At 52.0% G+C, this 13,473-nt stretch overlaps 1 protein-coding gene across 1 annotated transcript in view; it reads right to left on the minus strand.

Annotated features, from left to right (window-relative positions):
* TG (thyroglobulin) overlaps positions 1-13,473 on the minus strand; it is a 236,675-nt gene that overhangs the window by 21,631 nt on the left and 201,571 nt on the right. The window contains exons 43-44 of the mRNA XM_032873495.1: positions 13,270-13,434; positions 12,072-12,239 (exon numbers count right to left, since the gene is read on the minus strand). Of these exons, the coding sequence (XP_032729386.1) occupies positions 12,072-12,239; positions 13,270-13,434 (333 nt within the window). The remainder of the gene's footprint in view (positions 1-12,071; positions 12,240-13,269; positions 13,435-13,473) is intronic.

The following is a 13,473-nucleotide window of genomic DNA, read 5'->3' on the forward strand; positions in this document are numbered from 1 at the left end:
GAGAGGGGATACAGTCCTTGCAAGGGGTCTCCAGAGCCAAACCTCTCGGGCTCAGATCCCAGAGCTGGAGGGACCGGGGCTTGGATGCTAGCTTTGCCTTTTATTAGCTGTGTGACCTTGGGCAAGTTACTGAGTCTCCCTGGGCCTTCATTTCCTCCTCTGTAAAATGGGCACAGGAATATTACCCTCTTCATAAAACTGTCATGAGGCTAGATTGACATGACAGCTACCAGTTTCTCAGCCTATGTGTTACCGTTGCCAAATGTTTGTAGACACAATCTTGTGCCCAGCCCAGAGGGGTCAGGGAAGCCCCTGTCTTAAGGCCTCATCAATGCTGGTACCATCAGTTGTGGGTCCAAACCTGGGAACCCCTCTTCCCTACCCCTGCTGCAAAATGTTCGGCCCCACCTAAAGGGCAGAGCCCCTACACGAGTTCCTTGGAAACTATTTTCACAATGAGGTGGGGTTTTTTTTGTTGTTGTTGTTTTTTCCCCCCTAAGATATTATTTATTTATTTGACAGACAGAGATCACAAGTAGGCAGAGAAGCAGGCAGGAGGGGGTGGGGAAGCAGGCTCCCTGCTGAGCAGAGAGCTCGATGTGGGGGCTCAATCCCAGGACCCTGAGATCCCGACCTGAGCCGAAGGCAGAGGCTTTAACCCACTGAGCCACCCAGGCGCCCCAATGATGTGGTTTTTAAGAGTGGCAGGGCCCTGAGCCCAGGCATGGCTAGAAGTTCCTCTACCATAGCTATAAACAGTTGCACAGCTAGGGAGCCGGAGGGAAGGCCCGGTTTGGTCTCCCGTGAGACTCTGGCTGCTTTCACATTTCCCAGGGATCTGAGCGCGGCTGAGACCAGCCAGGGCTCGGCCTCGCTGGCTGGTGGACATTCTGGAGATGGCTGGCATGTGGTCCCCAGCCCCAGGGAGCACGTGGGAATGCAAAGGGGGCACAGCAAGAGCCACATCTCTTCATTCTTGGCCGGGACCAAAGCACAGATGCTGTTGCGAGTTTAATTAGAGAGTCAGCAGGAGGGATGGGGCCGTCACATGATGCCAAGCACCGACTTCCACAAGCTGTAATTACAGGCGCAATCCGCCGAGGAAGCGGGCTCACTACAGGCTGGGCCGCGTTAAGGGCCGTCAGGAACCCACAGTCCTCTGTGTGTGCATGTGTTTAAGGGACCACCATTAATAGGTCCTACCGAACAGTTCGAGCACATAGGAAACTCTTGAGGCCATGGTGTGGATGCCTCATCGCCTGGTGCACGGAGCACTGGGTCTGTATTTGAGAGACGCAGGTTTGAACCCGGCTCTGGTGTGTGACCTCGGAGGACTCACAGCCGTCCATAAATTTGCTCAGGAAATATTCCTCTCTGTGCCTGGGCTTGACGTTGGAGTCAAGTGAACTCACGATTACTGAGGGGCTGCCACACACGGGTGACAATCCATATTCCTCCTCTCTCTCCTCTAGCCAGCAAATTATTGAAAATAAATGCCCTATGTTCACTGCAGGGTTGACAGACATGATGGAAAGTGCTTAGCTGGAGGGTCTTTACCTTCCACTCACGATTTCATACAACAGGCGTCTATTGAGTGCCTACATTTGCCAGGAACAAGTGGTGGCGGTTGGGATGCTTCAGGGAACAATACAAGGGAACGATAGAAGTTCAATCCTCTGCCCTTTGGCGACTTCCGGTAGAGCTGGAGAGCCCGACATGGATACGCGGCAAATTTTGTAACATAGAACGTTTGGTGGTGGTAAGTTTGGTGGTGATAAGGATGTGACACAGACAAGGCCAGCAGGGCAGGGAAGGGGACTGGGGGTGCTGGTCGGTGAGGGTTGAAACTGTAGATGGGATCAGCAGGGCAGGCCATGGAGGACAGTTGAGCCAAGATGTGGGATGGTGAGAGTTAGGGTGAGGACAGGCGGGTGAGCAGGGGAGGAGGCCAGTGTGGCCAGTGTAGGACAGAAGAGCCAGAGGTGGGGCAGAGGGATGGAGGGATGAGCAGCTGGCATGGCCCCACCCTGCTTTGCTTCAGGAGGGGCCAGGTGAAGGGTCCTCCATCGTGGTCTGTGGGTGTCGCCTGCCGGAGATGGGGGTCCATGTGGGGGAGAGGCAGAACAGCCAACTGCTAGGTGTCCTTGAGTTGGTGCCACCTGTTCTGGGGCCCCAGTAAGAAGCCCACCAGCCCCTGCTGCCTACTGGTTCCTTCTACCACTCCAATCCCATGATGAGGCTTCAAACCCCAAGGCGATCCTCAGAGCTCCCCCCACACCCACATGGGGGGCCCTCTTATTCTTAGGGAAATGCCCATCTGGAGATTCCCCCCTTCTTTTTGGACTGGGGGACCCCCTTCTTTCCCCTGAGGCTGAGGCCTCCCTGCCCAGAGCTCTGGGACCTTCCACATTTCTTCGCTGGCATCACCGGGCAAATCCTCTCTTGTAGGAGCCATGGTGTGCAGCTCTCCGTGAGTCCACCCCCACCGGGAGCTAAATGCGGACGGGTGTCCCCACCCAGGACCATCTTGTCCGTCTGCCTCACCTTGGCGTTGCCGGCTCTGGGGTGCACACTCGTAAGCATGTCCACACAGCCAACTGGCTCCTGCCCTCTCCCCACCCACACACCCTCTCCAGGGTCGCTGATGTTACCCCTTGACCCACCCCAGGCAGCGGTGGCGCTGTCCACCCTTCCCATCCTGGCACTCTTCCCCCACTCAACTCGAGTGGGGGATCCTCCCGTCTCCTTTTCCCTAACCTGCTCTGCTTCAGGTTCATTTATGGAATCTTCCTGCTATCTTGTCCACTTTCAAATGCCATTCCTGCCCCCTTCTCTTGCCCTTCCTTCCAGACATGCGGAGAGGTGGTACCATCTCTTCCCTTTGTGTTGATAATGGCTGGTAGGTTGTTGAATTCTAAATCTCCATTCAGCCTCAACCTCGGTCCCACACATCCAAACCTCTACCAGCTCCTGGGAACCCCTCAGGTCCCTTGAACTCAACGTGAGTATAATTTAACTTCCTCGTCTACATGTGTTCTTCCCCAGGTCCAGAACCTTCCTTGGCTGTTTTCCTATCCTCACTTACTAAGCCAGTAGCCAGTCATCTGATTAAAAGAGACATTTGCTGACGCCTCCTACTTCCACCTTCCCCAGCATGCTAGTGCACCCTAGTCCTAACGGTTCCCCCCCAGCAAGTCTTAACCACCATCCTATCGACTCTTCCTGCCCTATCCTTGCTCGTGCTTTCATCGGCTTCTACCCCATCCTGGGGCAGAAACACCGATACCACCTCTGGCAGGTGGGGATTCGGGGAGGAGTGTACACAGAAGGTCCTTAAGTAATTTTTTTCATTGGTTACTCTTAAAGTGACGCAGAATGGTTATGACATCATAGGTTTGAGAAGAAGAGACCCAGAGTAGAATTCCCAAAGGAAAATAGAGGCATCCTTTCAGAGTTCACCTGATTCTTACATGCCTGTATGGAGAGATGCATGAATTAATGAATGACCCCAGAAGTCTCTAGAGCTCTGAGGTGGACAGAAATACTCATTTGCTCACTGAATGAATGTAAATTAAAGGCCCCCTGGGGGGGCCATGGAACACAGCTGCTGAAGTCCAAGGGGCGACTCATAGGGGAGTAATCTGCCCCCTCGCAAAGTGGTTGAGGGTTTGCATCTGATGCCGCTAATGGCACAGAGGGTTCCGGAAGCACCATGGCCACTTCCACACTCCCCATGCTCCCCGCCTCATCAGTCTTCCCTCCCTTTTTCTCTACTGAGAGGGCCGTCATCGTCACCCATGTCCCATCAGGCCCAGCAGCCCCACCTCTGCCCTCGGCTCACTGCACCCTCAATGACATCAGACATTTGACCTCTGCTCCCCTTCAGAAATACTCTTTTCTTGGCTTTTGTGACATCAGATTTTCCTGTTTTTTTTTTGTTGTTTTTTTTCCCCAGATCTGTACCTACAGCTCTGACCTTTCTCCTAAATTCCCACCATGAATACCCAACTGCAAATCCAAGGTTTATCCCAAATCCAGTTATTTCTCACCATTACCATGCCTTCAATTTTTTTTTTTTTTTAACCATGCCTTCAATTCTTATTTAACTCATTAGCTTACTCCCTGGACCTCCCAATACAGGGCAATCTGGTCTATGCTTTCTTTGTTACCTCTCCATAGTCAACTCCATGTTGCCAGAATGTTCTTTTTTTCTTTTTTTTTTTAATATTTTATTTATTTATTTGATAGAGATCACAAGTAGTCAGAGAGGCAGGCAGGGAGAGAGGAGGAAGCAGGCTCCCCGCTGAGCAGAGAGCCCCATACGGGGCTTGATCCCAGGACCCTGAGACCATGACCTGAGCTGAAGGCAGAGGCTTTAACCCACTGAGCCATCCAGACACCCCCAGAATGCTCTTTTTAAAAAATATAAATCAAGATAATCACTTCCTAGAGTAAAACATTCTAGTGGCTGCACCCTACACCCTACAGAATCATTCTCCTAATGCTAATGAGACCTCATCTAACGGGTCACCTCCAGTGCATCCCACTTCCTCTGCTCCCCCTCCTCCATTATCCACAGCATTTCCTAGCCCTCTGGCTTTCTATGTCCCCCAGACAAGCCCTGCCACGGGGCCTTTGCACTAGTTCTTCACCCAGATCTTCCCAGAACTGGTCCTGCCTCATCATTCAGGTCTCAGTCTTTCCTGCCAAGGTGCCTTGGATTCATGTTTCCATTCTCTCTAGCACTTTTTAAGATCTGAAAATTTTTTCAAAGATTTATTTATTTTAAAGAGAGAGTGCTTGTACATGTTAAGGTGAGAGAGAGTGGGGTGGAGGAGTAGAGGGAGAGAGAAAATCTCAAGCTGACTCTGCACTGAGCACAGAGCCTGATATGGAGCTCGATCCCAGAACTCTGAGATCATGACCTGAGCCGAAACAAAGAGTCAGACACTTAACCAACTGAGCAACCCTGGCACCCCTCAAGATCTGAAATTCTTAATGTATTTGCTCATACATCACGGTCCATGTCCTCTCACTGGAACGTGAACTCCACAAGCCAGGAGCCGTATCTGTTGGGGTTCCGACCTTCCCCCTACAGCCTAGAGAAGAGCGCCTCAGTAAGTACAGGTTGGGCATGTGCACAAACCAATGCATGGACCGTTCCTGCCTCTTCCACTTATCACAGATGTCATGGGGCCAACTTCTCCATCCCACACAGCAGGCCCAGTGCCTAGGGCCTCCCATAACTTTAGGGCCCACGAAAAAAAAATGTCCCTTTCAATTTCTTTTAAGACCCGAAGAAAAAATAAATGTCATCATAATGAATTTGTAAGAATGAATCCAGCTTGCCTCCCATTCATCTTTACCCATGCAGTCATAAAATATTTTTACTATTTGGGGGGTGCGGTAAATCAGCCCCGCCAATCTCTGACTTTCTCTGAACGGAGCATGATAACCCCACCTGGTGGGGCCACAGCACACGTAGGCGAGGCACCCTATGTGAGCCAGGGAGTTACAGTGCTAGGATGGGGGGCTTGCAGTGTTGTAGGGTGGCCCAGAGCCAGGGACCCGACCCGACCCTGGCTCTGGGCCACCAGGGGCTCCCTGGTGTTGGGAGCTGTCTCCTTTGCCTGGAAGCTGCCTTATCCCACAGCAGGAGACAAGCAGGGCTGGTCTCTCTGTGCCCACCGAAGGATAAAGAAACTGCAGCTCAGACTGGGTAAGCAACTTGCCTGAATTGTGTGACTGAGGCCGGGATTTGAGACCCGTTTTTCTGATTCCAGGTTGCGGGCTCTCCACGGGGCCCCGCCATGCCCGGCACGGGTCCAGACCCTAACACCCACCCACCCAAGTGCCTCTTTTCGGGGAAATGGTGTGTGCTCGCCGGGACTCCCGCAGGCTCCTCTGCTATCATCTGTCACCAAAGGCTTGATTTTCCTGCGCTGGGGCTGGTGCCAGAGCCTCGGGCTGCCAGGTGCTGCTTCCAACCCTCAGACGGGCTGCCTTCCCCTCCCCGCTCCCCGAAGGGCCCCCACTCCACCTGCTCCTGGACGGGGCCAGCTCCTGCCCAAGCTCGGGGCACAGTGGTGGCGCTGTTTCTGATTTTTTCTCGCCTTCCTTGGAGATCCTTGTGCTTGGAGGGGAAGGCAGAACAGTGCATCTTGGAACAAATCTGCTTTTGATCATGCAAATTAATGCCCGGTTAATGTAGGCAGACTGTCAATTTCACCAGTTAGAAAGAGCGAGAGAGGAGAGAGAGGAGAAAAGAGGGGAAAAAAATCCCCACCACAGCGACTGATGAATTTCAACAGAAAGCTGCTACTTCAGGAAATAAGATCATTCTCCGAGAGCAGAGGCTTTCCAGGCATCTCAGGCGGCCGTGATGCTCCACGGGTATGTTGTTAACTTTGCTGCTGTCATTAGGACTGTGTGTGTGGACCCAAGCCGGCCTGGGGTGGAAGGTGGGTGAGGGTCTCCACAGGAACTGGCTAGAAGCCCTGCCTGCCTGCCCTCCTTGGTCTGTGGGATTCCGTGGGTCTCTGCTGAAGTCATGGGTGGGTCCAGGGGCTCCCTTGGTGGGGGGTAGCAATGCCTACTGCTCCTGTGACTTCCCTTGGGAAGCCGGACGGTGTGTGTTTGTGGGTTGGGCTCTGGATGGTATGAAGGCAGGGCTGGCATATGGAAAAATCATGTGTGTGCATCTGCCACAATTTGGAAAACTGGCTCGGGTCAGGCAAGGTGATTCAGTGGTTGTACGTCCTTTGTATTCCTGCTTTCCCTGGAGAAGTCCCTGGATCAGGGACAATCACTTTGGACACTAATCCTAGTAATACCTAAAAGACCTAGGTGAAAAACTAGTATTTATTGAGCACGTACTATCTGCCAGACACGGCCTCATATATGATTTCATCCAACATCTTAAGGAGGATATGGACTAGTAATTTCCCAATTTTAGAGATAAAGAAATTAAGGCTCAGGTTCTGGGGAACCCAGATGCTCCTGCTGGCTTGGGGGATGGGGTCCTGGTTAGTTCTTTCATCCCTGTGACCCTTCTGCTGGTGAGGCCACTGCGGTTTCAGAAGCACCCCCCCAAGTGCCTCTTGAGGCCCCACACTAAGATGTCTGTCTTTCCATCTAGGGTCTGTCACACTGTATTTTAGTTATTTACTTCTGCTCATTTATCTTCTCCTTGCCTGACTGTGAGCTCCTTGAGGGCAGGGATTGAATGTGTACTTGTACCCAAACACCCAGCTTGGCTTCTGGCACATAGTAAGTGGCCTCAGTGAGTGTTGCATGACTAAACACACAGGTCTTGGTGCTGGGAAAACGTGGGTGACACCTGCTCTAGACTGTGGTGGTTTTCTGTGAGGTCCTGCTTCTCAGCACAAATGACCAGGAGGAGCTAGGCAGACCTGGAAGGATTCAGTAGAAGGGATAGCTGGGATTGAGGCCATCGGGGGTGTGCCATCCTGGGGCTCCCCTCAGCTAATGGTAGCTAGATCTAGGTACTACCAAACCTTCTGGGGGAAATGGAGAAACTCACAAACTCAAGTCTGAAGGAGGGTTGTGAGCAGGCTGAGGCAAGGCAAAGTACCCTAGGGGGACACAAGAGCAGGGTGTTTAATACTGTGTGTGGAGGGGCAGCTGGTAGCTGGGTTCCCACTTATGTGTTGACATGACAGTGTTGTGGTCCTGTGTTGGCCAGGATTCTGAGGACGCCTGTGGGCCACAATTGTATCTGGGAGGGGACAGGTGGCCCTGGTGCATTTGCCCTACCTGTTCTAGGGTTTAGCACACATGGGGCTGGGAGCAAAGCTTCCCATTTGGAGTAAAAGGATCTGCAGTGGAGGCTTGGCTTTGCAAGTGACTAGTTGTATGACCTTGGGACAATCATGAAACCTCCAGAAGCCTTCTTCTTTGGTAAAATGGTGGTAAATACTAGTTCATGGGCATCTCCTCCCCAGGGTCATGGTTGAGGGAGAATGGAGGTGGGATTGTGAGGCCCTTCACACACAGCGGCCCTCGTTTTAGCTGTGTTTATGACCCTACGAGTACCTCCAGACTCGTGGGTGGGTGGGGAGCTCTTGGAGGAAGGACCTGGCCCTTCCCAGAGGGCCACAGCCGAAAGAGGATGCCATGGACTTAGATCCAGGAGTTAGATCTGGATTTGAATTCTGCTCTGTCTCTGAACTGCTTTCCCGGCTGAAGAGATCATAGGTCACAGATCATAGGGTTGTTTGGGATGAATTATTTCCTTGAAGATTCCTAGGTTAGATTCTGACACATATTCAGGTCCCCCTAACTTCATTCTTTCAATCTAATGAAGAGTCATTGAGCCCTTACTGTAGACTAGACACTTTCCTAGCACCGGAGATAAAGCAGAAAGCAAAACTGATAAAACAGAGCTCATGGGCCTCACATTCTATTTGGGGAAGAAATACAACAGACAAATAAATGTATAGTATGTCAAGGGGCATAAGCGCTAAGGACGGGGAGCAGGATAAGGGGGAGAGAGAGCCCTGGGAATTGTCTCCCTCTATATCTGGAAGGTCAAGCAAGTACCCTGAAGAAGCAGACCCTGAAGACATGAGACAGTGAGTTATCTGGAGAACATTCTAGAAGAGGGAACAGCACATGCCAAGATGCTAATATGGGAACATGCTGAGCATATTTGAGGAACACCAAAGTGATCAGTTGGGATTAACCGCACTTAGTGGGGGAGGGGGATAGCAGGAGGTGGGGCCAGAGGGCAAACAGGGGCCAATCAAGTAATGGTCATTGTAGGGACTACGGCTTCCTCTCTGCAGAAGCTGAGGCCACCGGGCTTTGAGTAGGGGAGTAACAGGATCTGACATAAGGTAGAGGGATGGCTCTGTCCACGGCGGTCTCGCAGAAGACAGGGGGTGCAGGGAGCTAGTTGGGGGATGATCCTGGAGAGAAAGGACAGTATGGCTCAGGGTGATGGCAGAAGAGGTAGTGAGGCCAGACGGATCCTGGGTGCACTTAGAAGATGGAGCCAGCCAGTTCTGCTGACGCAGTGCTGGTAGGGTGGAGGGGAGCAGAGTCACGATGACCATTAGCCTGCAGCCCTGCTTGCAGAAGCAGGACTCTGTTTACTGAGAAGAACTCAGCAGAACACACTGGTTGGGGCGGGGCACAGGAGAATCCGCAGTCCCTTCCGGATGTTAAGAGCAGGAAGCTATGAGACATTTACGTGAAGATGGGAAATAGACTGGGTCAAACCAATCTAGAGTTCAAGGGCAAAGCCAGGCTGGAAGTATAAAGCCCTGAACAGGGACCTGTTCAGGGGTCATCAGCACGTAAAGGCATTGGAGTTCTGGCTCTGGCTTCAAATTCAACCGTCACTACTCCCTGCTCCCTCTCAGTTCCCCAGAGCAGCACCCAGATGAGTTCTTGGCAGGACACAGGCTCACAAAACCACACAGTGGCTGGACTAGCACAAGTTCAGAAGAGAATGAGCGGAGGAGGGAAGCAAGAGAGGACGGCTCTGACCAGGAGTAAAAAGGATCTGGGCGCCTCTGCCCCAGGACCGGGGTTTGGATAACAACTGTGGAACAGGGCCAGCCCTCGCTCCACCATGTCCTCCGGGCGCCTTCCCTATGCTGGCGCCCAGACTTGAGGGCACATGTTCCCAGCCATGCCCTGGTGTGGGTAGTGAGCAACTCAGCCATCTTTCCTCGAAAGTGCACTGAGGAAATATCTATTTGAAAGCCTCAGAGGGAAAGTCAATGAAAGGAATGAAAATGCATTGCTGAGGAGGGATCCCAGTCCTCTGGATCCAGACTGCTGGCTGGGGGGCTCAGAGATTCAAGACAGAGCTGAGAGACTCCCAAACACGCTGCAGGAGAGGAAGAGGGAAGACCAAGGCGGCCGCATAGCCATACAACCCCCTTACAATGGGCTGGCATAATCAGATGCTACAGACTGGGGCCAGCACAGCCCCAAATCCGCTGGTAAGAGCCCCCCTGCCCCACTGTCCCAGAGCTGCAGATGGAGGGGTACGGGAACTAGCTGCCTCCCACCTGTCCAGGATGATCCCCAGCCTCCTGGGAGTAGAAGAGTAGCCCTTCCCCTCTCTAAAGTCAGAGATGGCTGGGATGAATTGTCAGCACACAGTCCAAAGAATCCGAGCTGCGAGCCTATATTCTCTTCCCCACAAAGATCCCCACATCCCTGCAGGGCAACGTAAGATGAGCTGTTGCATATGGGAAAGGGTCCAGGGTAAGTGGCTGTTCCTTCCTCTGCTGTAACACTGCAGGGCATCATGTCCAGTGTGGAGTGCGTGGAGGGCACATCATAAATCTTTAAACATTCATTTCTCTCTCATGCTTTAAATCTGTTCTGTTTTCATGAATCTTTCATAGCAATTCAGCATCTTAGTACAGGAGTACACATGTATATATTTAGGCTTAAATTATGAAAGGTTCGATCATACGCCCTTCAAAGACCCGCTACTTTAGAGAAGAGAGGCCCAGGGCTCATGGTGGAGAAGGGGCGTCTTTTCAGTGCTCCTTGAGAGTCAGTCTGGTTCAATAATTTAGTTACAGCCCCTTGAACTCGGGGCTGTGATATATGTGGGCACTCAGCAGGGAAACAGAGGTGGATCAGATGCAGACATTCTTTCTCAGCTGGACAGGAGCTAATGACTGTGTTCTACTCTACACCAAGCCCCCCAACACACACACACACACACACACACACACACACACACACACACACCACTTTCTCTATGTATCTACACATGCACGCGCACATTATAGGTAACATAAGTGCATATATGTATGACTTACGCATATATGCCTAAGTAGTACTATCAGTAATATCCTTTTTCATGCTGCTACACCTTCTGAGATAGTCAACGTTAATGCTTGCTGTACAAACTCCCACACTATAACCCTTTCACAAAGAAACATACAATTATGCACATTTACATATTTACAGATGGATACAGGCTGGTTGTTTAAAAAAATATGGATGCCACCTTAATTTCACAGTTCCTCTGCATTCTTGCTTTTTGTTTTCCATTTAGCAACATGTCCTAGGCATCCCTCGAGCCTGTAGCAATGGATCCATTCACCCCTTTTACCATCTGCTTAATATTTAATAGTTCGTGTGTAGCCCAACTTTATTCGCCATTGATCTGTTAATGCCCATTTGGGTTGCTTCCAACATTTGCCACAATAATTCATGCTGTGATAAATAGTCTTGTGAGATATATCATGTCAAAGTGGAGTGCTTATTGCTGTAAGACAGATTCCCCGAAGTGAGACATGTTACCGGAGGGAACGGGATAATGCAAGGCCATGCAGGATCCTGGGAGGCTGCGGGAATGATTTCTTTAATTCCAGCCATGCTGCCTTATAGTCAATAGAGCTGGACAGAGCCCCATGCTGAGTGTGAGTGTCTGCTCCCTGCGGGTCATGCGCTGCAGCTACCATCCCAGGTCTGACGACTTAAAGGATTTGTTAAGAGCAGCCTAACAAGGACGGGTGGCTGGTAGGGAGCAGACCAGAGGAGAGAGTGCTTACAACTTTCTCCCACTTTGCTGTATCTCAGAGCAGCCACGAGAAGTCGCCTTTGTCGGCTGCGGGGTATGACCCCTGACTAGTTCTCCTGGGGAAGAGACCCAGCACGGAGTCTGGCCGTCCTGGCCAGGACTGGAAGAGGGTGCCACCTTGGCCATGCCCTCAGTGAGACAGGCATCCTTCAAGGGGCAGGGGTGTCCACTGCTTGGAACCCCGAAGCTCACAGAGCTCCTTGGTCAGGCTCTGCATGCCGCTTTCCTCAGTGATTCACACACAGGTAGAGTTGTGGATGTGGGGTGAAGGTATCTGTGTTGTTCACAAACTTGCACGAGTCTCAGGTCTGAAACAACTCCCCCCATTACCGTCTCCTGAGCTCCTTCTAGAGCCTTTGTACTCACTAGTGTTTTAGAGATGGTTTTGTAAATGAGCAGGTCAGTCAAGGGCTCTGGACCAAGGTCAGACTTTGAGGTCCTGAGCCACTGGGGCACAGCCAGCAGGGGACCTCTGAAGCTGCTGGCTGCCTACCTTCACGGCTTTCGCTCTGTTGATGAGTCCGTCATCCTGAGAACTCCCAATCAGCAGATCGACCTTCACCCTTGGAGTCCTCTGAAGTGCTCTGGCTGGAGCCTCTCGGAGGTACCAGCCGTCAACCACAGGACCCCAGTAGTGGAAAGGGCCACTCACGGCCAGGAGCTACATGGGGGCAAAGGGATGCCATTATGTGTATGGATTTTATCCTCCTTTTTATCTAAGAATCAGTTGCATGGCTTCGCTTAATCAGGTTTCAACCATAATGAGCGCTATTGCCTATTATCCATCTGGGGCTGTACTGGGCAATCAGAGTAAAATGACAGGAACCATAGGCAGGAAGGATGGCAGGCCAGAAACTGGAAGGCAATTCTCACTCTGGGCAATGGGTGATCCCCAGGGCTCCCCCACCTAGGTGACAACAGATCCACAGGGAGGAATGGGTAAGCCTGAGCCCCTAGGTATATAAGCAAGCGGGAGCAGACATGACTGAGGAGTAGGTGGGTGGTGGCCAAAGGCAGGATCCGGCAGAGAAATTCATCAGCTCTCGCCACTCTCTCAGTAGCCCACACTTGGGGGAGCTGAAGGTCACACCAGCTCCACGCCTGTGAATCCAGGCCCATGGCTGAAGGCATCAAGCCCTTGGCTCTGATGACAACAGTTCCTCCAGCTAGTGTCCCCTTCAACAATGTCAGGGACAGCCAGCCACCATGGGCTGTGAGCAGGATCTTTTCAGGTGGAAAACAGAGCCCATGGCTCACATAGCTGTCCTGGCTAAGAGGATGGGGTAGCTCAAATCCACTACAGGTGTGACCGTTGTGCTCAATCTGGGTGGCTGTGACCTTCCAGAGTGCCAACACAGTCCTGGCACGGTCCTTGACACATGTCACTTCATTTTATCCTCCTACTCTATAAGGCTCACCTTATATTTTACATTTATATTCTACAGTTAAAATCCAATGTTCAGAGAGACCCGTTCACCTTGAGTACCCATGCTTGGTCCATTACATGCCAGGCCCATGCACGGGGCTGGGGTCAGGGAGTGTGCTTTCCAGCTCCGGCCGGCCATCCACCTGACTCTGCAGCCATGGATTGGCGGGGGGGTGGGTGGTGGTTAGGTCTCTTTTCTAGGCCTGGTTTTCCATTTGGAAAAGATCAGAGCATGTCCCTCCCCAAATCACACACAAGTGCCCACCTTGGTCTGGGCGTCATTGAGGACACTGGCAGGCTTCTGGCGGAGACAGGACACCATTTCTTGGATGGGTGAGGCGGGGCAGCTGACCTCCTCTGCGAAAGCAGCTACCTGCTGCTGAGCCCTCTCTCGGCTGATGACAGCGGCCGGGGAGAACATGGAGCCACCCTGGGAGAGAACGCAGACTCAGGTCAAACAGTCTAGATG

Source organism: Lontra canadensis, unplaced genomic scaffold (assembly GCF_010015895.1).
Source record: "Lontra canadensis isolate GAN:19392208 unplaced genomic scaffold, GSC_riverotter_1.0 scaffold49, whole genome shotgun sequence".
Taxonomy (NCBI): Eukaryota; Metazoa; Chordata; class Mammalia; order Carnivora; family Mustelidae; genus Lontra; species Lontra canadensis.